The 23,142-nt window shown below is 47.1% G+C and overlaps 1 protein-coding gene across 1 annotated transcript; it reads right to left on the bottom strand.

Annotated features, from left to right (window-relative positions):
- Window positions 1-28: 28 nt before the first annotated feature.
- On the bottom strand, window positions 29-20,202 carry LOC119403593 (serpin B3). The gene is made up of 5 exons (XM_049418367.1): window positions 20,197-20,202; window positions 19,047-19,317; window positions 12,862-13,162; window positions 11,344-11,518; window positions 29-364 (listed from the first exon to the last, which is right to left on the bottom strand). The coding sequence occupies exons 1-5, from the start codon at window positions 20,200-20,202 to the stop codon at window positions 29-31; spliced, it is 1,089 nt and encodes a 362-aa protein (XP_049274324.1).
- Window positions 20,203-23,142: the final 2,940 nt, after the last annotated feature.

Below are 23,142 nucleotides of genomic sequence, written 5' to 3'. Positions count from 1 at the left end.
TTAACGCAAAACCCAGTTCTACGTAGCGTCACGAAGAGATCTGGCGCACAGAACCCAGCAGCATGATCGCTTGCGGGTGAGCACAGGTGACGAAGAACGCGAAGGGCCGGTCCACGGTGAATTGTTCGATCTGGCGCGGGACCTTCACCAAGGCGCGGATTCCGTGCATAAGTCCGTTCAGGTGAAGCCCACGCTGCTTGGTTCGCGGCTGCGGCCGGCCTCCGCTCTGCGCGGTCTCGAAGGCAACCGCGTGGCGCATCAGCGTTACCCGCTTATCACCTGCCGTCGAACCCCATAGCTCGGCGTCTTCCGTGAACACGCGCTTGACACCGAGGGCGGCGAGGACCGGTATCATGTCCGTCACCTGACGCAGAAGAGGCAAAAGGGTCGTCGCATTATCGATTGTTTCCCATAGTCTTACATCACTGGTGACACTCATGACCGGCCACAACATACTGTACAGCAATTATGGCACGTAATTAGGGCGTTGCGATTGCACTGCTGCCACGGGAACAATAGTTAGTGCAACGATTTGTCTAAACTTCAAAGCTGGGGTTTCAAAACAATTGTCACAGTTATTAGAAGCACTCATTGATTTTTTAACACACCAAGCAAAGCACGAGCACAGACAGCCCAAAGCAGCAAGATATAAGAAAGAAATACACGAGGGTGTTGTTTTAACTTTGCTAACTTTACAAACAATTTACTCGTTTATTATAAATGGCATCATACATATTGTACACAGAATAAAGAGCCGAGGGGCAGTATGGTGCAAATATCCTTTAAAATGAAACGAAAGCTTCTTTATCAGTATTATTCCTGACATTTCCTGCTCACAACCTGTGGCCGCATTTGTATCGGCACTCGAGTTGCACCTTGAGTCTTTATCAAAACGATGAATACGTTGTTGTGTAGAATGCCATGAAGCTTTGCATACGCGCAGTATCTGTGACGTTTTTCCTTTTCTTTTGTATCTGCAGCTTTTTTTGCATGCCCTTGCATGCACATGTTGTTTAGTGATTCCAATGCTGTTTTGCACTTTGCGCGGCAGATGCAAGGCGTCGTTTATTTGTCTATTTTATTATTAATGATATCTGGGGTTTTACGTGCCACAACCATGATATCAGAGGCCTTAGTGGAGGGCTCCATTAATTTTAACCATCTTTTGTTCATTAGCCTGCACTGGCATCGCACAGTACACGGGCCTCTAGCATTTCGCCTCCACCGAAATGCGACCGCCTCGGCCGGGATCGAACCCGTGACTTTCGGGTCAGCAGCCGAGTACCGTAAGCACTATAGCACCGTGGAGGACGTATTTTTTAAGGCGAAAGCCTTAAATGCCTCATCAAACGCGAAATTTGACCGTCGGCGTCCCGCGTCTACGGTGTTAGCGTACCGCGGCGTCGGGGACGAGATATGCAAAAATCATCGTCACGTGATGACGTCACCGTTAGAGATCAACATTACTTCACAAATTTTGCTGTTATCACATGACATCGTAGATTGGTCAAAAGTGGGCAGATCACGGAGGCAGTGCAAAACCAGGTGAGGTGCCTCCAATCTTGGAGGCAATGCAAAACTTCGCTAGGTTCGAAAAAAACGGAGAAGAAGAAGAAGATGGCTTTCGCCTTCGAGTCTTTTCAATTGAATGCATAAGGCACCCTGTGAGTTTTTATTGCATTAACTTTTTTCCATGAGGTACTTATTGTGGAAGTTGACTGTTTCTTGTATTTTTTTACTGACAGCGTGTCTACCGTACACAATGCTACCCCGTCTTCTTGTTTTGATGCGTCTTCTTTGTATAGATGCTTCGCGAGTACTGTTTCTATGTGTATTCCTGTATGATCCTTCATAGCGCACATTATAATTAAATAAATAAATGGATAAATAAATTAATAATAATTATGCTTGCTCAAAGAATCTAAAAACTGAATGTGTGTGTGTAAACATCTGCCGTTCCCCTATTCACTGTACAAGTCATTTATTTGTGCGCATTATTACTGCGCTGACAGAAGCAATTACACAAATAAAGTGCTGCATGGCCTGCCACTAGTCGCTTCACAATGATCGTGCATGATTTGAAAAAACAAGAACTGCGTATTGATTTAGGACAGCGCGAAAAGGTAACCTTGGAACGGAGAAACAGCAAAGAATAAAAAAGATTTAACTGCACACATACATACATGGGCATCAGACAAAGCAGAAGACGAACTCAAACCACGGAAAGGAATATAGAAAACAAGAACCCGAGGCCGCCGTGGTTTTCTAGTTGTTACGGTGCTCGACCGCTGACTCGAAGGTCGCGGGATCGAATCCCAGCCACACCGACCCCATTTCGATGGAGGCGAAATGCCAGAGGCCCGTGTACTCAAATTTAGGCGCACGTTAAAGAACAACAGATGGTCGAAATTTCCGGAGCACTTGACTACGGCGTCTCTCATAATCATATCGTTGTTTTGGGACGTAAATTCCCGCAAATAATTATTAAAAAAAGAAGGATATCTGCAGACAAACACGCATAATATATTCCATGATACACTTCACATTAAAAATAGCGAAAGCAAAACTCAAAGGCAGGATCAACCAAGTGCAGTAAGGAATGTTTACGAAGATGCAGGATTCATGCACACGTGAACCAATATCTTTTAAGCATACAGATGATATCAGCGTGTCCATTTCTCACGCAAGGTTGACGCCAGCACAAGTTTTGCTTGCATGTCCATTGAAGTTAGGGAATCCAAACTGAAGTTTGGGCGCGACGCTCGCGCGGCCGAGCTATGCGTTACGGGATAGACGCTGCCGGCGAAGGCGATTTGTCGCCGGATTTGGCAGTGGCGGCGGCTAGGACACGCGCGCGCATGCACTCCTCATTCGGCCCGAGCGCTGCTATGGATGGATGGATGGAAATAACTTTATTTATACGTCCTGTACAGGGTGTTGCCACCTGCCTGGCTAAGCCTACGTCGGGACTGGGAGGTCAAGCCTCCCAGCCCTGTTATGAGCGTACTGGACAGCCAGGACTTGGGGAATATGGTCGTGAGACTTTATTATCCCTGTAAACCGTTCCCGGGAAATGCCAAGGCCAAGCGACCCACACTCCCAGAGCATATGCTCAAGTGTGCATACTTCTTTCTTGCATGCCTTGCAAACAGCATCCATATCTTTTATATCGTACCATGCTTTTGCCTGTGCTGGTGAGTAATAAGACTGTGTCTGTAATTGTCTAAGTGTGACCGCTTGTGCTCTGTTTAGTCTACTGTGAGGGGGTGGAAACTCTCTCCTCCCCAAATAGTAATGTTTAGTAATTTCATTATATGTCATGGGCGTATACCGTTGTTGATTTTCGAATCCAGCAGAATCAAAGCCATATGTAAAAGCGGCCCGGTCCGTAAGTTCGCGGGCAACGCTGTTGGCCGATTCATTTGGATTCATGGGAATGTCATCGAGTGATCCAAGGTGCGCTGGGAACCACTATATGTAATGTGTATCAATGGCCTGTTTACTATTAATAATTCGAACTGCTTGTGGTGCGATCTTGCCCCTGCTGAAGGCTCTGATGGCTGGTCTTGAATCACTGTATATCTCGGTGTATCGATCATCCGTCAGGGCCAACGCGATGGCAACCTGTTCAGCGATTTCCGGTTTGGAAGTGTAAACCGTGGCGCAGTTGGTACACCTGCCCTGGTGGTCTACTACTACCGCGGCGAACTTAGTTCGGTCTTTATATGTGGCTGAGTCGACAAAGCAAGCCCCCCTGCCTCCTTTATCCAACTTCTTCAATAAAGCCTTAGCCCGGGCTACCCGTCTGGCGACGTTGAAGGTGGGGTGCATATTTCTTGGCAACGGGGTTACGATGATGCTCTCAGCAAAGTCCTGTGGTACCTTAGTGTATGTCTCCTGGTCGATGACAGGGTTGATCATGATTCTATTGAGGATCGATCTCCCCGTGCAAGTTGTAGAGAGTCTTGCTATTTGGGACCTTTCTTGAGCCTCCGCAATTTCTCTAGTCGTGTTGTGTACCCATAACTTGAGCAATTGTTGAGTGCTGGTGCGAAGTGGGAGAACCAGTGCACTCTTGATGACTTTCTTGATCGCTGCGTCTAGCTTCTTAATTGGGTCTGTGTCCAGTTATACATGGAAGCCGCATATGAAATATGACATAACACGAAAGAGTGGATCAACCTGATAAGATTGTCCTCTTTCATGCCTTTTTGTCTCCCTGCAAGTCGTCTGATCATCCGGTATGCGTTCTCTGTCTTGAAGATAATTTTCTTGATTCCTGTCATTGGCATCTATAAAAAAGCCGAGTACCCTCATCGTGTCGACTCTGGGTATATTAACCTCGTTTTCGGTCAGTATATGTATGTCACTTTCGGATAGTGGCTTCCAGCCCTTAGGTCTCCCCCCTTTCTCTTTTCTGTAAAGTAACAACTCCGATTTGTGTGGGGAGCACCTGAGACCAGTGGGCCTCAAATATTCCTCCACTCTGCACCGCTTCTGTAAGTGCATCCTGTACCTGTCCTTCACTACCGCCAGTACACCATATAGTAAGGTCATCAGCATAGATGGTGTGGTGAATGTTGCTGATATTGCTCAGTTTCCTGGACAGGCCGATCATGCACAGGTTGAAGAGGACGGGAGAGATCACCGAGCCTTGAGGGGTTTCACGATCACCGAGTTGAACCACATCTGAGTTGGTGTCTCCTACCCTTAACCTCGCTGTACGGGCTCCTAAGAAAGATTTTATGTAATTATACATTTTCGATCCAAGTCCAATTTCCTCTATCGTTTGAAGGATATATTTGTGCCTGATGTTGTCGAATGCTTTCTCCATGTCTAGTCCGAGGATGGCTTTGGTATCTCTAGAGTACCCGTCCAGAATGTCATGTTTAATCTGCTTCATAGCATCCTGAGTAGATAGCGAGGATCTGAAGCCTAGCATATTGTGGGTGTATATGTTGTTGTCCTCCAAGTAATCCTTAAGCCTGTTGAGGATTGCATGCTCGGCAACCTTTCCTAGCAATAGTTACATTGTGACGCACCACAGATGCAATCCGAGAGCTCTGCGCGTGCACGGAAGCGGGGGCGGCAGTGTTGTGGCGAAAGGAGACGCGCCGTGGATATTCCCAGTTGCGATAAGAACAGTGGCGCCGCTCGACGTTGCTTTGGAAGACTATACCGTCTGGAGACTTACGCTGCAAGTGGATGACATGTTGGTCGGATGTCACTTGTCACGTTTGATTTGTACCGTCCAAGAAAAGCCTTCTTTTCAGGTCTCTTAGAAAACGATAGAACTTCCAGCGTTCCTGGAATAATAGGTGCTCTGCGGCACGCAACACCCGGCCATGGTGATGGTAGCGAGCGCGTGAAACTGGACGGGAAACGTGCACCGACCAAACAACAGCACGCGTGCCACGCACGAGCGACCGGGCGGAGGAGTAAAAATGGCGGCCACGCTGCTGACAAGGCCGATGAGGCGGCATCTACCCATTCAAAAGCTGACACCCCTCTAAGTGGGGGGGGGGGGGGGCTGAAGGTGGCGCATCAAGGCACTTTAAGTGTCCGCAAAGTGGAAAGTTGCTGCTCCGAAGGAGGAACGCAGCCGGTTGCTCCATTTTCGCTCCCCCTTTTTTTTAGAGTGTACCGCCGCGGCTGTGATTGAACCTGCGATCTTCGGGTCAGCAGCCGAGCACCGTAGCCACTGCACCACCACAGCGGCCCCGAAAGAAGATTCGTTTGAGGATATAACGGTCATAAGCAGTGTATACGGATAGGCATCATTCGTGTACCGCCGTAGAGGCATGCCAGTAGCAAAAATGGAAATACCTTTAAGCTTGAATGCGATAGCCATGTGCGCGCGCGCGCGCGCGCGCGCGCGCGCACACACACACACACACACACACACACACACACACGCACGCACGCACGCACGCACACGCACACGCACACGCACACGCACACACACACACACACACGACATACGTAATTTTTGCGTTATTTAATTACTATGCATTTAATATTCATCTGATCTCATTTGTTTTGGTTCATTGCAGTGAAAAAAGCTTCTTTTATGTCCCCACAAACAATTTGGTTTTTATTGAGAGAGATTTGAGTTGGTAGTTTTCGCGTAAGGCCCATTTTTAGTGAAATTTTCAATTACGAAAAATAATAAAAATAGGACGTGCTTTATAATGCTCATATGTGCTAAAAAGGTGTGCTTTACAAGGTAGAATTATAGTCTCTAGTGCTTATCGATTTCTAAAATTTTTTCCGAGACTTGGCCTCATACCTTAAAACTATATGAGCTGAAAGCAGATAACCCTAGCTGCAATGCAGAACATACCTTAGTTGACTCATTGCATTGAGAAGCACGGGCACGACAGCGCTATGTTTCTTACACACCTACATGCATAAAAAAGTAGGCAAAATGCATGTGTCTTTGGCAATATACCAAGCTCATAATGCACAACTAAATGAATGAGAATTGACTGGTAACCTACTGAGACCAAGGTCAACCTTCACTGATTCACGACGAGGTAGTTCCACGCTCAGGTGCCTCGTGAGACAGTACGCTGTGCCAAGGAGCTTATTCGAATAGGGTGGTAGTGCGCAGTGTCTCGGGGAACTGCATTCAGCTCTACGACAATATGTGTTTTTTTGTGTTTTGCTGAAGCCGAGTAATCGCGATTAAATCATTATTGCGGAAAATTCGGGAGTTATAATTTCCCCGCACAAAGTACTACTGGTAAAAAAAATAATCTCCAGCGCTTATCAAATGGGTGCTACAGACCTAGAGCTGACCTGCCGAAGGGAGGGCAGGGCCCCTCAAAAAATAGAGAGGGGGCAGGGCCCCGTGGGCCCACCCTGACTTTAAGCTCTGTATCTACCTATGGACACAGGATACAGCACCAGCGCTACGAAGGCCGTCACAAAATTAGGCGGTAATCGCTGTTATTAAGAACGAAAAGCTTGCTGTGTTAAATACCTTAACACTCTGCATGACTGCTGACGAAATGCAACAAAACAAATTTATGCTTTTTTCGCGTTATTTTCTTTGTCGCAATAAGAGATGGCGCACAAGCTCGAGTTCAAGCGTTCAAGTTGCAATAGTTTTTGCATGGAGCAAAGGGCGCGGTAGCGTGCGTTTGCCAACAGCAGGAGCACTAATAAAATGACATGAAAAGGAACAATGGTCGCCGGTAGATCATGTTCCTCTGATAGCTCGTTGCGGTGATGTTTGAGATGCAATGTCTCGGCGCCTCGGCGCGTAATACAACGCCTACCTGTACGCGGTGTCGCCTAGACCGTGTATCTCAAACCTCATTGCAACGAGCTATCAGAGGAACGTGATGTACCTGCGACTATCGTTTCTTTTCATTTGACTTTATTAGTACTCCTGCTGCTGGCAAGCGCACGCTACCGCGCCGTTTGCTCCATGCAAAAACCATTGCAACTTCAACGCTTGAACTCGAGCTTGTGCGCCATCTCTTATTGCGACAAAAAAAATTACGCGAAAAAAAAAAACAATAAATTTGTTGTGTTGCTTTGCGTCAGCAAGCATGCATAGTGCGAAGGTCTTTAAGCAGCAAGCTTTTCGTAACTGAACAGCAATTACCGCCTAACTTCGTGACGGGCTTCGTAGCGCTGATGCTGTATCCTGTGTATCCATCCGCGCGGCCGTCGTGTGACGTCAGTATAGCACGCGGAATTCGGACGTGCCGGTCGCGCTCGCCGCGTTCGTCTCCTCTCGTTTTGTTTCGTGCTCCGTCAGTGCTGTGTTTCACAGAAATTATGAACGCATCTGTGGAGAAGCTACTTCGCGGCATGTTCAGCATTCGTGTACCTTCATGCAAGTATTACGCTCCGTTGGAGTGACTGTTAGTGGCAGTTATACGCGGACTGGAGTGAGGTCTTGTCCCGCAACATTTCCTGCAGAGAAATGGGCGTCTCAATTTGAGTGCGAGACTCTCGCAGCTTCATTTCTGCTTAGATGGAGGGACGGACGCGATCACATTCATGTACATTTACCATTCCTTGCAATTGCGGATTTTTTAAACTACATGCCTCTGTCCTTGTTCAAGGTAAGTTCATTTTCTTTACCTGTGCACACTTTTATTCGAAAATCCTGAAAAATGAAAATGCGAGTTTGGTTGCATCAGGGGCTACATGCGCGACACGTTTCGGAAGTACGTTACTGCGTAATTTTTTTGCGGCATGCATGATTACACTTATCTAATATTAATGTAGGTTACGATTTTTGTTCACTTTCGAACGCGCTGACTTTTATTGGCAGCACTTATTAGATCTTGTCTCAAGATATACATTAACGTTTACGTTCGAGCGCCTAGCTGTACTGCTATTCTGACTCTTCAAAGCTACTTTGCACTATTTGCGCTATTTTAGAATGGTTTCGAATGTGTGGGGGTGTGAGTGTTTGAAGTCGTGTTTTATGGAGAGAACTTACTTTCCTTTGACTGTTTCGACGGGCGCCTTTAAAGTTGTGGTTCTCCCGCGCGTCGCTTCAGCCTGGGTAATTGTAGCTTGTTCGCCCCTTTGTAGCCGTACGATGTTATCGAGTTTTCGCCTGTTCACAACGTTCTCTTCTAGGTAAGAACTTATACAACAATTTTCTTTTCGCATAATTTTTTGCAGGTGGGACTCACCCTTTATATTTTGAAACAAGTGCTACACCAATTAAATTATGGTTTTCATCTCTAATGGGAGGGGGGGGGGGGGAATTTGCAGTTTTTTGCATAAATACAGATAGTTGTCCACACATTTGCGTATTTTTTTCTTTTCCTTGGGCTCTTGAAAGAAAACTAAGGGTCGCAGACTTTTAAAAGAGTTTACTTCTCCCAGTGTCTGTGTGTGTGCCATTCAATTGACGTATGTGCCCGTGTCCTCGTATTTTATTTCTCGCCGAGATTACCTTGTTTTCAAGTTTACGAGCATTTTGAAGGATTGAAGCGTTATAGCAGGCGATAAAAAGTGTTTGCTATTGCATTTATTGAAAGCGCGATCTGCCTGCGTGTAGTTGTGCCTTACCTACTGTTTTTCAGCTATGGTGAAAGTAGACTGACCTGATTTAAGTTAGCTTGCTGGTTCCCGTCCAGAGTGTGAGTTGGCAAAGTCTGTCACAGTAACACTCGAACTGTGCAGGCCTCCTATAGTTCTTTATGCAAGCATACATCAGCAGTGCACATCTACAGACAGCTTTGTGCTCGTATAAACCGCTTGTCGTTATACATGCAGTGTGTCGAAAGGGAAAGAAAACGTAACCACACACACACGACACAGGAAAGGTAATTTCCGCCCTTTTTGACAGCACTTTTATGACAACAGTGTACCTACTACGTGTGTGTAAGAGAATGCGCGCACTAATGCGTGTGCCCTTTGTAGTGGGTGGCATGCTTCAAACCAACAGTAATTACGCGCGTGATACTTTTTCGAAGTTGCGATACACTCACTACCTGTTCGTAAGAGAATACGCGCAGGGATGCGTGTGCCCTTGGTAATGGGTGGTCGGATTTAAACCACCAGCTCGTTATGCAATCACATGTTGTGACGTCTGATGGCAATGTACCAGGTTTTGCTGCGATGTAACATTTCGTACTGTGACGCTCGTACACAGGAGGCGTATGTTTATGAAGCATGAAAGTTACTTTCGCTAGCGTTCCAAGCACTGGCGTGGCTCTGTGGTAGAACACCTGCTTGCCACGCCGAAGCCCTGGGTTCGATTCCACCTTGGGTTCATCATTTTTTACTATTTGCCTCCATGGCGATTTTTCGGTCACGGAGAATGAAGATTTTTCGCTCGCAACCAACGACGCCGACACAGACTCCGAAACTTCTGCGACACCGGTTTTTAACGCTATCGTGTTAAAACTCGATATTTCAGAATCGGCGTCAAGATTTCAGCTCGGATATGTTTCTCAAAATCTGACGTCAAATCCTCGTGAGAAATCAGCCATGCATTCAGGGTGTCGTAACGAAATGTTTTTCGTTTCGGTTTTAGTTTCGTTCCACCGCAAAACGTTCCCTTCCGTTTCTGTGCCGGAAGAAAAATTTTTTTCCCTAATGGTTCATGACGCCTTTTAATTGTATGCAAACATTTCAAGTTTAGCAAACGATAAAAGCTGGATTTGTGGTATAACTTGCGCTCCTCTTAAGAAAGTGGAACAAGGGTAAAGCACATTATTCCTACGTTCTTCAGAGCGGAAGTAACTATGCCACGTATTCCTACCAACTAGCACAAACCAGCACCCTTCGAAGTGATAGTAATTATTTTCTCAAAAGTGAATTATGAATATTTTGAGCAGGCACAATGCTTCGTGTCAAAGGAGTGAGCACGACTTCAGCAGCAGCACGTCATTGAGTGTACTCTCTGTTGTGTGAGACCGCGATGTTCTGATGAAACAAACATCAACGTCGAGAATGCCCTCTCCACGTTGGCCTGCCTGACAGGCACACGAAAGACCACTTGTGTTTATAAACGTCTGTGGCTGCCACTGTTTTCGTTTTTCGCGCAATCTCAACACATCCTTACTTTGGAATTCTTGCCTGAGGTACGCGCTAATACTATGCCCTGAGATATGCAGTATTGCTCACGTTGCATGGCCTCGGTTGTTCCGGATGGCCACAATTTCCCGTGAACCGAAAAACAATTTAAATTTTTTTTCACTCCGGAACGAAATAATAAAATTTCGGTTACGTTTTCTTTCCGTTCCGACACACTGCATGTATATATACAGGGTGTCGCAGCTATCATTGGCCAAGGGCTAAGAAACAGAATATGAGAGGCAGGCGAGTGAAAGCAGTTGCAAATTTCTGACAGTCACCTTGCGCACAACTGACAAATTTTTGCTTTCTCAATAATTTATTTGTTAATTAGGATTATTATCCTAAATTGCTATATATTCACATTAGGCAATAAATGCGACTTGCAAAGTTCGAGAGCGTCTTCAGAAACTCCCATTGCATCATTTGCGATAAAGAAAGTCTCACGTATACCATTTTTTCCAAGCTGCAAAGAAAGCCGCGAAATACAAAAAGAACCACGTGACTAGCGCATTCGCGCGCAGCGAACATGCAGCTGTCAGCCGTGGTTTGAGCAAACGAAATCAGCTGGGGCCGCGACTCGCCGGCTCTGTTGCAGCGGTAGGCCGATAAGTTAACGGCGGTTTCTTGGCCCGCGCTCGTTACAACTTGCATCGCCACGCATGCCAACTGGTTGACGCGGCCCAAGAACCTGCTGCCGTCACTGTTGTGACAGTGTCTGTCTGCGGGTTTTCTATTTAGACAAAATTTTCATACCGAGTTACAGGAGCCAAAGTAGTCACGTACCAGTTTGACCTTCAGGAGGGGCAGACTGACCCTGACACGTTTGCGGGCCTTGAGCTGGCCAAAGCAGGTCATGGCCGTGAACGCGTTCAGCTTCGACTCCAGTAGCTCAAGGCCGTCCTTCTCCATGGGTAGTAAGACTACGAGTGAGAACTCCGGGCCAGCGAATGCATCCACACTGCGAATAGTTGCAAGGGTTAATCTTCATAAAAACTACACAGTTTCACCGCAAAAGCGATGCGATGAATTCCATGGCAACGAATTGGAATGTCATACAAGATAACTGGGGTAGCTTTAGGAGCAATATGACTTATAGTAAACGGGAGAGTGATGCAGCGTGGCCAGACCCATGTGAAGGGAGAGGCTCGATGACGACAACAAACCACGTGTAGTGTGATGGTGTTGATGACAAGTGGATCCCTTGGGAAGATCGTTTTAGGGGGTGAAGCATAAGACAGCTTGTATATGACGAAAGACATCCATTGTCCCACCGTACTGGTACTCTGGCATGGTCACGATATGATGCATGTATAGAGGCCCTTATTGAAAAAAGAAGAAAGGGATTGGGTTCCGTAGTCCAGGACTCCACTAGCCTCAAGAGGAGGAACGTCACTCGGGCTTCCTTTTCCTTGCTGGCGATCCAGGTCTCCCATTGCTCCATTCTGGCTTCTTGCGCCGAAATGTGAGGTGTATTATTTTTGGATGGCCTCAGTTCGCATCACCACCTAATGTGGGCGACAGTTACCAGTCTTCCACACCATGGGTAACTGCCGGCATTACGGTGGGGTGGATGGCGTGCTTTAATAGCAGTTGCAGATATGTATTTGTCTGCAGACGGCGCCACTCATATGCTTATTTTACACCTATCCGAGGGTGTGGCGGAGAATCGCGTTTTCGTTGTCGACGGTGGTGTTCCATGATATGGTGGTGTTCCAAGGTATTCCGAAGAGAATAGGGTGCCAGGGGCGGCAGATGAGTGTCTGGGTGGCGAACAGTTGCTCGGTGAATCGAGCTGCACTGTCCGCTCTGTCTTAACCAGTCGATGCGATATATGATAGGGTGATTGTAAACAGGCACTCTTGCTTTTTACCGCGGCTGTCATCTGTAAGCGGTGCTACCTTCCATTCCTTCTCCCCTGCACCAGACAATCCTATAGGCGCGGCTTAGTTTACTGTATGTGGTGCGTCCGTGTATGCGTGAGTGGGTACGAATGCAATTTGCCATGCTGAATAATTCGCTGCTTTATCGGTTTGCGTGTATGAAACAGGTTATTAACGCCCATAAATCGGAGTTTAAGTCTCGCGATGAGTGTCAGTTTTCAAACCTTATATAGTTTATTAGGTTAGCCTAATTTTCATATTTATTTACCTCATTATTCCACAAATTCATTTGGGAATCTCCGTGCGTGCCAAGAGCAAATAATTGTGAAGTCGTTTAATGACGACATGTAAGGAACCTTCGATGCATTTCTAAAGAGCGCTGTCTAAAAAAATATGGCGCGCAAGCGTTTCAGTCACTCACGCGGCTTTTGTGATAGAACCGCTCTTGGGCGTGCTTAGGCCGGAGTGTGACCGGCACGTCGCACTTCGTGGACACTGCCCAGGTGTCTCATAAGGCAGCTCGACAGCCGTGGCGTTCAGATCGGGACACTTGGCAACACGGAAGCGTCCCGTCTGGTGCACCATGATCACGGTGGTTGCACGGCCGTCCGACTCGTGGAAAAGGCCGCGTGTAGCGGTGCGGTCGTCGAACGCCTGCTTCCACGAGCCCCGGAAATCCACCACACTCAGCATGCACACCAGGGAGGATGGCTTGATGCACCCTGCGTCAGCGCTGAGTTTCAGTACACGGGGCCAAAGCGTCGGGGGCACCGGATAACCAGGAAGAAAACAAAGAAAGCAGAAGGTCAGACACCCCCATTGCATGGGGTCTCTGAAGTAAGACTTTCTGATCAGATTCGAGTGAAGCTAGTATTGATGGCTAACATTTTAGTAATAGTAGTGAATAACGTTACGTTGTTTGTAAAGATGGTGCAGTACTGCAGCCCCCATGCAATGTCAGCCACCGGGCCGCGTTCAGTCGCGCTGTTCAAACTCAGAATGATAAACCAACTAGCCCGCCAACGCACTTTGGCCTGTAAGGTATTGTCGAATGACAAAAAAATAGGGGAGTGAATAAATGCACAAATAAATGCTATTTACGAACATCAAGTCACGCAAAATAAGGGCTTATTTATGGTTTCCCCATCATAAGGTGCGTCGCACCTTAGAACTATTGCGCTTTGTAAGAAGCTTGAGGCATGCTTTGACAATGGCTCAGCGCATGCTGGTAGGCTTGGTGGTATTTCGCGCCAACTTTTTATGTATTGTCTTTTTTTACAAAAACCTAAAAACGGAACTTAAGGATGTGTTGTGCATCGTAGTTCTTGAGCACTTGTTTGGAGCATTATCCTTTGGGTTTTTTGCAAACATGAACTTTTGCTGAATTGGACAATTCTGTGTCCCCAAGGAGGCAACAGAATTGCTTTAGACAAATGGGAATCATGAGTGTTCATAAACACATATACTGAAGGCTCGAAATACGGAAATCCTTTAAGAGCGCAGCTCCTAGTCGCCCGTTTCTACGTTGAGGGGCGTCGCCGTTGGCGTTGCAGACGTCGGCGTAACCGATAGAGCGAACGCGGAGTCTCTTAATAGCACCACAATTCGTTGAACACGTCAGACGGAGCTAATCTTCCCCGCCATCGCCGGATGTGTGGTTGTGTGCCACTGTTTTGCAATGTTAAGATTCTGGGTAGAGGCGGGGGCAAGGACGAGCGCGGAATCCTTCAAGCATATCATATCAACATGCACCGTGACGATTGTGTCAGCACGACGTCCATTTCATTATTACAGAAGGAATGCGATTTCCTGTCACTGTGGCGGTAGAATCTTGGCCGTCATGTAGGCCGGTTTATTTTTTGCTTTTTTCATGTTTGCTTTTTTTGGCTTCATGGTGTTTTTGTGAACAGCGCATGCGCAGTGGTTCTTCTGGGAGGTGCTGCCAGCTAACAAAGCACAGTTGCTCGTCCAGTCGTTGTGTGTGTCACTTCTATCCCTTGTCCGGCGTCTTGACTGGTTTTTGCCTCAGCGTCATATACCAACTGACCCAGACTTCGACCTTATATTCCAGACTCATGTACCAACTCATCACTTCGACCTTGTAGACAGGTCCAATATCACGAGCCACTGAACCTCGCTTTCTTCCTCCGTCACGCGCGCTTGCCCCTCGGTCGGAGCTTGTGTGTATGCAGGACTGGCACGTGCACTGCGGCTGGCTTCGCTTGTGCTGACGGGGCTGCCGGCGTTTCGCTTGGTTCGCGACTCCTGCAATGCACAGAGTGGTGTACGTAGCACTCCAGTGCTGACAGTTTCTGTGGCAATATGTAACGAATGTTATATTGGTACACTGCGGATAGCCCAAACTTCAAACACAGTTGGCGTTGCCCCAACACGAAGCTGAGCTCTGACTTTGCATTAGGAAGTATTAGGCGGATATGTAATCGTCGGAGAATCTTTTAGGCAACCTTTCTGGCCGGTGCAGCATTTCGGACAGCCTGACCATGATCCTTAATGTAACGCCATTGTGTCCCTGAAAGACTTTTCCGAGTGTTTTGGTAGCGTTTTTATTGCGGGCTGAAATGTATTTGCGTAGCGCATAGCGACTGCCTGTGCACACGCGTGGAACAAGGAATCATGAGGGGAACCATCACGGGTCGAAACATTAGCTTCGAAAACCCTTTCCGCGCTGCTTGTTGTGTCGAGTAGGCAGAGTAAACGAGCGTGCGCACCACTTTCCGTTTGTGTAAGCTGCGGTCCAGGTGGTGGGGCTTACGGCTGATAGATTATTTGTTTGTCCAGGTGAGTGTAGGATGCATTGCTAGTGCGAAAGGAACGACAAGTCAGCTCTCTTTTTACGTTGAGTACTGACTGATACTCGCTGTTGAGTACTCGCTGTTGGGCTAGTTGGTGCATGTCTGGAATGAATAGTCAACTTCGCGCCAAAAACACGACCACGTGGAAACACGAAGGAACACATAGAAAGGAAGAGCATGCGTTGGCGAAAAGTGCATTTATTAGCCTGGATTCTTCAAGGCATAAACAGTTGTGAGTTGGCGCCCGTCCTGTCTGTGTGTTCCTTCGCGCTTCCTTGTGGTCGTGGTTTTGGCGCAAAGTTCACTGTTGATTACTCATACTGCAGTGCGAGCAAGTAAACACAGAGTAGTAAGGGGCGGTGCGCTGGGAGGGAAGCAGTGCATGTTGGGTAATAATCTGAAGCAGGTGTAACAAGTTGAGAGACTGCAGGATATCACCACGCTTATGGCATGTCGCACCATAAAAGACAGGTCCAACTGTGCTGCGAGTGACATTAATGGATGAATTGTATTCTTTTTTAGGGGCGAAGCTCCTTAAGCCGTGGGTCGTGGTTCCCCGATGTATGTAGTAGCCACCTCTCGTTTAGTTCGTGGAGTGTCCGCTAGATGGCGGTACTTGTATAGATGAAAATACGGCTCAAGGCCAGCTAGATAACTGAGGACGACGAAGTGGGAAGCTCGAGCAGCAACCACGATTTTTCTGAGGAAGACGACGCTCGGGTCTTCGGTTCTTCGGACTTCAACGCCTGATGCTCACCACCCCGTCACGAAGCTGTTCTGCCAGTCCGATCCCGCAATCCGTTCCTGCAGTGGATACTCCTGTCCACCGCTACAGTCGCCGACTGCGAGGCCTGAGTCCAGAGGCCATCCCTCTGGAACTTCTCCAGCCAAGCCCTACATCAGGAGAAATGGCCACCGCCGGCGCTTCACAGGTGACTGTTGAGCAGCCGATGCGAGATGTTATAAAACTATACTTGTAGTATGATGAAATATGATGAAAAGATGAGATGTTATGAAAATATGAATGATGTCATTTAACATTTCTCACGTGTTTACTTACTGGGGCGAATTACTCGTATTCAAGGTTTACCGATGATGCCCTCCGGAGCTTCGACCCACTCATCATCATTCACCCCGTGGATATGCTGTTTTTTTCTCGTCGCTTTAATGGGACTATATTTTTCTGGTGTACTTGCTACAGAGTGCGGCTCGCATTGCAGTACAAACGCTCAGTGTGCACATCTAGGACTATTTTTGTACTCGCTGCTATTCTTCCTCTCCACACACCGTGGTAGCTTAGCGGCTATGACGTAACGCCGCTAAGGTCGAGGCCGTGGGTTCGATTTCTCGACAAGACGGGCTTATTTGCATGGAGCGAACTGAAACAAACACCCGTACATATATATTTAGCTGCATGTTAGGGAACCACAGGTCATCAATATTAAGAGTCCCCCACCAAGGCATGCCTCATAAGGTCATGTTTTTGATATGTATGTCATATAGCACTTCATTTTATTCTCATTGCCCGTCCTTTCAGTTTCTTTTTTTCCAACGGTTCTTTGTCCCTCAGGTAAGGCAGACTATGCTTAACACTTGCAAGTGGCAAGAGGTAATACGTTTCCCTTCCATTTCGCAGAAAGCGGCGATTACTGCTATCAGCGAAGCAGCTACGTGATTGATGTCCTTTACAAAGCAGAACGATATTTCGTCGACCAGAACGAGAATTTAGAAATGCAATTTGAATTTTCTTTACATGATGATTTTCACGCGTTACAGTGGAGACGCAATCGAATATATTTCTTCATAAGACATCTAATCAATTTCAGTGATCGGTATTGTTTGAGAATATTTAAGCAATAACGACAACGCATTCAAGAACTTTTACGTTACTTCTTCTAACCATTTGACAATTATTCATAGACACAGATAATGAAGTAATCGGGCTTGACTCCGAGAAGATTGAAAAGCCATTCAGCATTGCGCAATTTTGCTTTTCATGAGATGTGGTTTGGTGAACTTCTCTTTTTTTTTTCTAGACAAGTATGTACCGACACTAAAACTAGCGCTGTGCGGACGCTGGAATAAAAAAACGGTATTTGGAGTGGGAACAGCTTGCGCACAAAAGATTTATTATTCAATGCAGCGATGATCGCGCTGGTGTCTCCTCTGAAGCGCTACGCTTGGTCGTGGTTGGTGCTTATACGAGGGCTATTCAAAGGGTAAGGGCCATTTGCTAATATTTAAGTATTTACACGTCAGAATGAAGATTTATTTGTGGAGCGCCATCTGTTAATTCTTCGCCAAGGTACTGAAGTTATTGTTCTGACTCAGTAGTCGTTTGCTTATCGGGGAATGCAAACGACAATGTCTGCGAAAATCGTTGCTCGCTGTGCAGTCGCCGTCTGACAATGCGCTGGTGCCGCTTGATAGCGCGTCTGACTGGCGTTTGCAGATGGGGAACGCCATGGAGAAGGAAAGCGCAAATGCTGTTCAGCGGCGCAGAAGAGCCGAGAAGCTTATGTCATCGGATCCCGAAGTAGCTGCCTGGCAATTCGCGGTTCAGCGTACAAAGAATGAAGAAACAACCTGACGTTGAGCAAAAATAAATATGCATATGCCACATAATACGTATACCGTGTGTGTGTAATTGGAGCAGCAGTAAGGACTGTCCTAGACAATCTGGAAAGCTCAGAATAATCAGCTGAACCTTTGCTAACGCTACGTATATCCTGGCATAGCCGAGCTAAGCCACTGCAAATTTTTTTATGGTTGCTTACTACAGCTTTCTAAAATTCTCCTGCAATCAAAGTTTCTAAACGTAAGAGTCTGATAAGAGCTTGCTCACGTGCATAATATTAATTGCATTTTTACAACGCAATATTTCGCTAGTAATGTCAGTATTCGAAGACAAAAGTGAGGTCAGAAGCAGATTATCTATAGCTTCATTTCAGTGCAGCAGCTCTATCGCGCCCAGTCAGAAGGTACGTATAAACTGCAAAGCTCATTCGCAGCTTCGTACTTCCCTCAACTCACACGTACCTCCGACGCAACGTGAATTCGTATCCCATGCCTTGCTTAGCCTGGCTTAGATGCAAGTGAAGTGTACGTAGACAGGAATGAATTAGAGAGAGTGAGTGGAAACAGTAGGGGGCCTCAAGTGGTCGGCAGGGGAAATATAATGTGAACTGAAGACCGGAAGTGGTAATCGCAAAGAACGTAAGAAAAGAGGCGTGACCACGATAGTCACTAGGTCGACTGGAATGAATACAAAGCGATAATGATGCCTAAAGAGGTATAGGGGACGTTAATTGCACTGTTTCAACTATATTGTAGTAATTAAGATATAAATGTTAAGAAAGTAAAGTGGACGAAAAGTCAACTTGCCGCCGGCAAGGACCGAAACTGAGACCTTCGGACAATGCACCCGATATTCCACCAATTGAGCCATGGCGACGGTCGTCCTCTCGCCCACTTTGTCAGGTATTTATGTGCACGCAAACCTGGGAGCCTTAGTCAGAGCAGCCGTGGCGGCGAGTGTGAAACACTTGTTTTTGGAAGAGGCATAACAGACACTTAAGACTTTACGTAAGTGGGAAATGATGTCAAATAGTACTATTATTATTATTATTATTATTATTATTATTATTATTATTATTATTATTATTATTATTATTATTATTATTATTATTATTTTATTGATATTATTATTATTAGTAGTAGTAGTAGTAGTAGTAGTAGTAGGAGGAGGAGTAGTAGTACTAGTATAAGCAATAACGGTGGCAGCGAGAGGTACCCTGGGGCAGAATCTCGTCTGGTTCAAAGGCGTTCGCGTAGAGGCGAGCATAGTGGTCGATCTTCTGGCGGCTCTCCTCGGCTCCCTTGGAAAAGTCCCAGCTGAAGCGCTCCAGACGCACCACCTCGCTCGTTTGAGTATCAGGGCCGATGGTGACAATGCTCTGATCATGGTGCACGTTGTTCAGGTAGCCCATGTCAAAGAACCGCATGATGTCGCTGCGACGCCGGTGGGGGATCTCGCGGTCACAGTAGTCGAAGTACGCGCTCACCTGCGTAGATTATAACGCTATGTGATGCGCTCACATCTAAGAAAATTGTTCGAAGGGAGATAAGTGATCGCGTCTTTGCTGTACCGTCGGGTTCTGAATTAGTAGACAAACAAGCGTCTACAGACGTTCCCCGTACTTTCAACACTAATGTAGTTCCTGCCACATGTAGAATCAGGCTAAGCGTAAAAAAAAGCGGTTCGGTTCCACTGATTTTGAAAAAATAAGAAAATGCAGGTTGGCTAAAGAATGCGCATCAGGTGGGAGGACAAGTTTGCATATTCCACATCACTCTCGCGATCATTCTGCGGTGGGTTATCGTGGCAGCCCCTTTTCGTCCACATATGCAATAATTATATGCATGTGTGATCCAGTCTTGTCTTGTTTTACGGACGCCACAAAAGGTCATGACGGCTGTTGTCTGATAGGAAATCAGGAAATGCATAAAGATAACCGCTTCCGAAGGAACATTGCTGTGGCAAATCTTGAGCAACTGGGGTGGCTGGATTGTGACCTTACGAGCTATTGTGGCATAAGCAATTGTCTTTAATACGGTCACACGGGTCAATCATTCGTCGTATCTTGCCGGTGAAAGGTGCGGCTGTGCTGGCCGCTTGCACCCGCGGAGAGAGCTAGTGTCAACATGATGGGTGCCCTTCTTTGCCTGTACACATTCACACACACCACTTGTCGACGGAGTTGTGGTGACGCGATCAATAAAATAAAGAGGAATGAAGATGCCATTTAGGCAATTTTGTGCCGGATATTTACTGTTTTAATGAGACGAAAACAGCCTGTTTCGTCGCAAGAGCGGAGAAATGAATGCGATAGCAACAAATTGGAATGTTTTAGGAGAACTTTTTGTTGGGCAAGTTGGTGTACGTTCATAGTCGCTAGTGTAGAGGTCGCTACTATTGTGCTAATAGGTGGCGCCCCCCTCCTCGATGTAATTTTGTGGGATATACTGAAAGAAGTGGGCAAAGGTGACGACTGTACACAGCTTTTGAGGGAAATATACCGAGAAAATACAGTTTGTGTAGAATGGGAAGGAATAAGTAGCAAGGACAGCGTTGAAATTAGCAAGGGGCTGAGACAGGGATGTCCTTTGTCCCCGCTGTTATTCATGCTGTACATGGTGAGGATGGAAAAAGCGCTAGAAGGTAGCAACATTGGATTTAATTTGTCACACAAGCAGGTCGGCACGATGGTTGAGCAGAAGCTTCCAGGTCTATTTTATGCTGATGGTATTGTCTTATTTGCGGACAGTCAAGATGATATACAGCGACTGGCAGATATATGCGGAAGGGAATGTGAGGCTCTAGGACTACGATTTAGTGCAACAAAATGTGGATTGATGGTATTCAATGATCACGAAGACCATGTGGTCTTTATACAGGGCCAAAAAATACCGAGGGTAAGCGAGTACAAGTACCTCGGAGTATGGGTAAATGAGGGGGATAGATATATGGAGGTACAAGAGAAAGCATCGGTAGCAAATGGAAAGAGGAACGCTGCAATTATGAAGCACAGCGCTTTATGGGGATACAATAGGTGCGAGGTGCTTCGAGGGCTATGGAAGGGTGTGATGGTCCCGGGGCTTACATTTGGGAACTCAGTAATGTGCATGAAGTCAGAGGTACAATCAGGAATGGATGTAAATCAAAGGACGGTGGGCCGCCTCGCGTTGGGCGCTCACAGGAAGACGACAAATGAGGCTGTAAAGGGTGATATGGGATGGACAGGCTTTGAAGTGAGGGAAGCCCAGAGCAAAATGAGATTCGAAGAGAGGCTGAGGAAAATGAAGAACAGTAGATGGGCAGAGAAGGTTTTCAGGTATTTGTACAGAAAAAGCGTTGACACGCAGTGGAGAAAAAGAACTAGGAGGCTCACCAGTAAATATACGGCTAGCAGTGCAGGCGATATGGCAACAATGAGCATTAAGCGGAAGGTCAGAGAGGCGGAGAGGACTTATTGGATGGCAGCGATGGAAAAGAAGCCGGTTCTGAGTAACTTCCGAAAGGGAAAAAACGAAATAAGGAGGGAAAGGTTTTATGATAATTCAAGGGGAAGCGCTTTACTGTTTGAAGCAAGGTCGGGCTGCCTTAGAACGCGTAGTTATAAAGCGAGATTCAGTAACGAAGAAGAAGAATGCACATGCTGCGGGGGAACTAAGGAAACGATGGAACATGTACTGATTGAATGTGGCGATATTCACCCAGGTATACGTGTGGGCACGAGTCTACATGAAGCCTTGGGTTTTAGGGACAACAATGGAAAGCTGCACACGTCCGCGATAGAAATAAGTAAGAGACGGTTAGAGTATTGGTGACAGAAAAGTAGAGATAAAGAACAAAACTAAATAATGGGGGAAAAATAAGGTCATTCTGCCTTAAGAGGCAGAGAGATGGACCGTGAATTTATATTTTTTTTGGTATAATAACATAGATTTAATCAATGTAGATAAGGTACTAGGCCAACATGAAACAAGGAAGTTTTTTTTTTCTTCGAGCCTGGTGGCAGACATGTCACCGCCCCGTTTTAAAGGGGACGCTCATAGCATCCATCCATCCATACGTGATGTACGGAGTAGAATAAAGTTAGTTGTTGTTTGGGTTCAGTGGCGACCGGTTGTCTTACTGCGGGCTTGACAGGCGCTCATGCCATGACTGCGTCGTATTCTCGAGTGAACCGATAACACTACATGGTGTCAGAAGTGGCCGAGCACCGACGTCGCGCTTACCCATCGTCCGTATCATGCCTACCGAGCAGTCCAGCCCGAAGTGGGTGGGCGTCAACCTTCAGACGCCGGAGCCGTTCGACTTCGGCAACGCTGGGACCTGGCCGACATGGAAAAGTCGCTTCGAGGACTACGCAGCCATCTCGGGTCTCAAAAATGCACCGGAGGAAACACAGGTGCGCTCGCTCTTATATTGCATGGGCCCCGAAGCGCGTCCGCTCCTCGACACATTTTCGCTCGATGCGGCGTCCCTCACTTCGTACGAGACCGTGGTAGACCGTTTCACGGAGCATTTCGTGCATCCAAGCAACGAAATATACGAGTCGTCCCGTTTTCACAGACGCGTACAGCAGCCAGGCGAGAGCGTTGACGGATACTATGCCGAGTTATGCAGGATGGTGAAACGCTGCGCCTATCCTTCGGTGCAAGTTGAAGAAAGGCTAGTACGTGTCAGATTCGTCGTCGGCTTGCGCGACTCGCGTCTTTCAGACCAGCTCTGCCGAAACGCTAAACTCACTCTCAAAGAGGCTCGGACGCAAGCACGCCAGGCGGAAGACGCGGAAAAAGAAAAGCGGCAGTCGCAAGCTGGAGCAAGTTATAATAGTCCCAACGCTTTGCAACTGGACGCTACAAAGATGCAGAAGTCCGCTCGACATCACCGAAACGCGAAGCCTTCTTTCGAGCATCAGAACGCAGACACGCCCACCTGCGGATTCTGTGGCCGCGCGGCTCATCCTCGAACGCAATGCCCGGCACGCAGCTCGCTCTGCAACTTTTGCAAAAAGAAGGGGCACTTCGCGGAAGTTTGTCGCTCGCGGAAATCGAAACAAAAAGTCGGCTCTATTCAACTGAGCACCGTCGGGGCGGGGGCCAAGTCTTTATTAGTGGACGTCACCGTGGACGAGTACACGATGCAATTTAAAGTTGACTCTGGCGCCGAAGTCTCTGCTATACCCGAAGACTTCCCCAAGCTTCCAGCCAAGCTGGACAAGGTTGACACGGTACTTACCGGTCCTGGAGGTCAACCATTGCGGGTACTCGGTTCATATACAGCCCAACTTCGTTGGCGCGGGAAGACGTCCTTGCAGCGA

Source organism: Rhipicephalus sanguineus, chromosome 8, assembly GCF_013339695.2.
Source record: "Rhipicephalus sanguineus isolate Rsan-2018 chromosome 8, BIME_Rsan_1.4, whole genome shotgun sequence".
Taxonomy (NCBI): Eukaryota; Metazoa; Arthropoda; class Arachnida; order Ixodida; family Ixodidae; genus Rhipicephalus; species Rhipicephalus sanguineus.
This window is presented reverse-complemented; position numbering and strand designations above follow the sequence as displayed.

What these genes read in the sequence shown, in the direction of transcription:
- LOC119403593 (XM_049418367.1), bottom strand. An exon ending in AGACGAGATTCTGCCCCAGG is followed by an intron (nt 13,163 to 19,046) that starts GTACCTCTCGCT and finishes GCGCTGACGCAG; the next exon opens with GGTGCATCAAGCCATCCTCC. An exon ending in CCCTCCTGAAGGTCAAACTG is followed by an intron (nt 365 to 11,343) that starts GTACGTGACTAC and finishes CTTCTGCGTCAG; the next exon opens with GTGACGGACATGATACCGGT.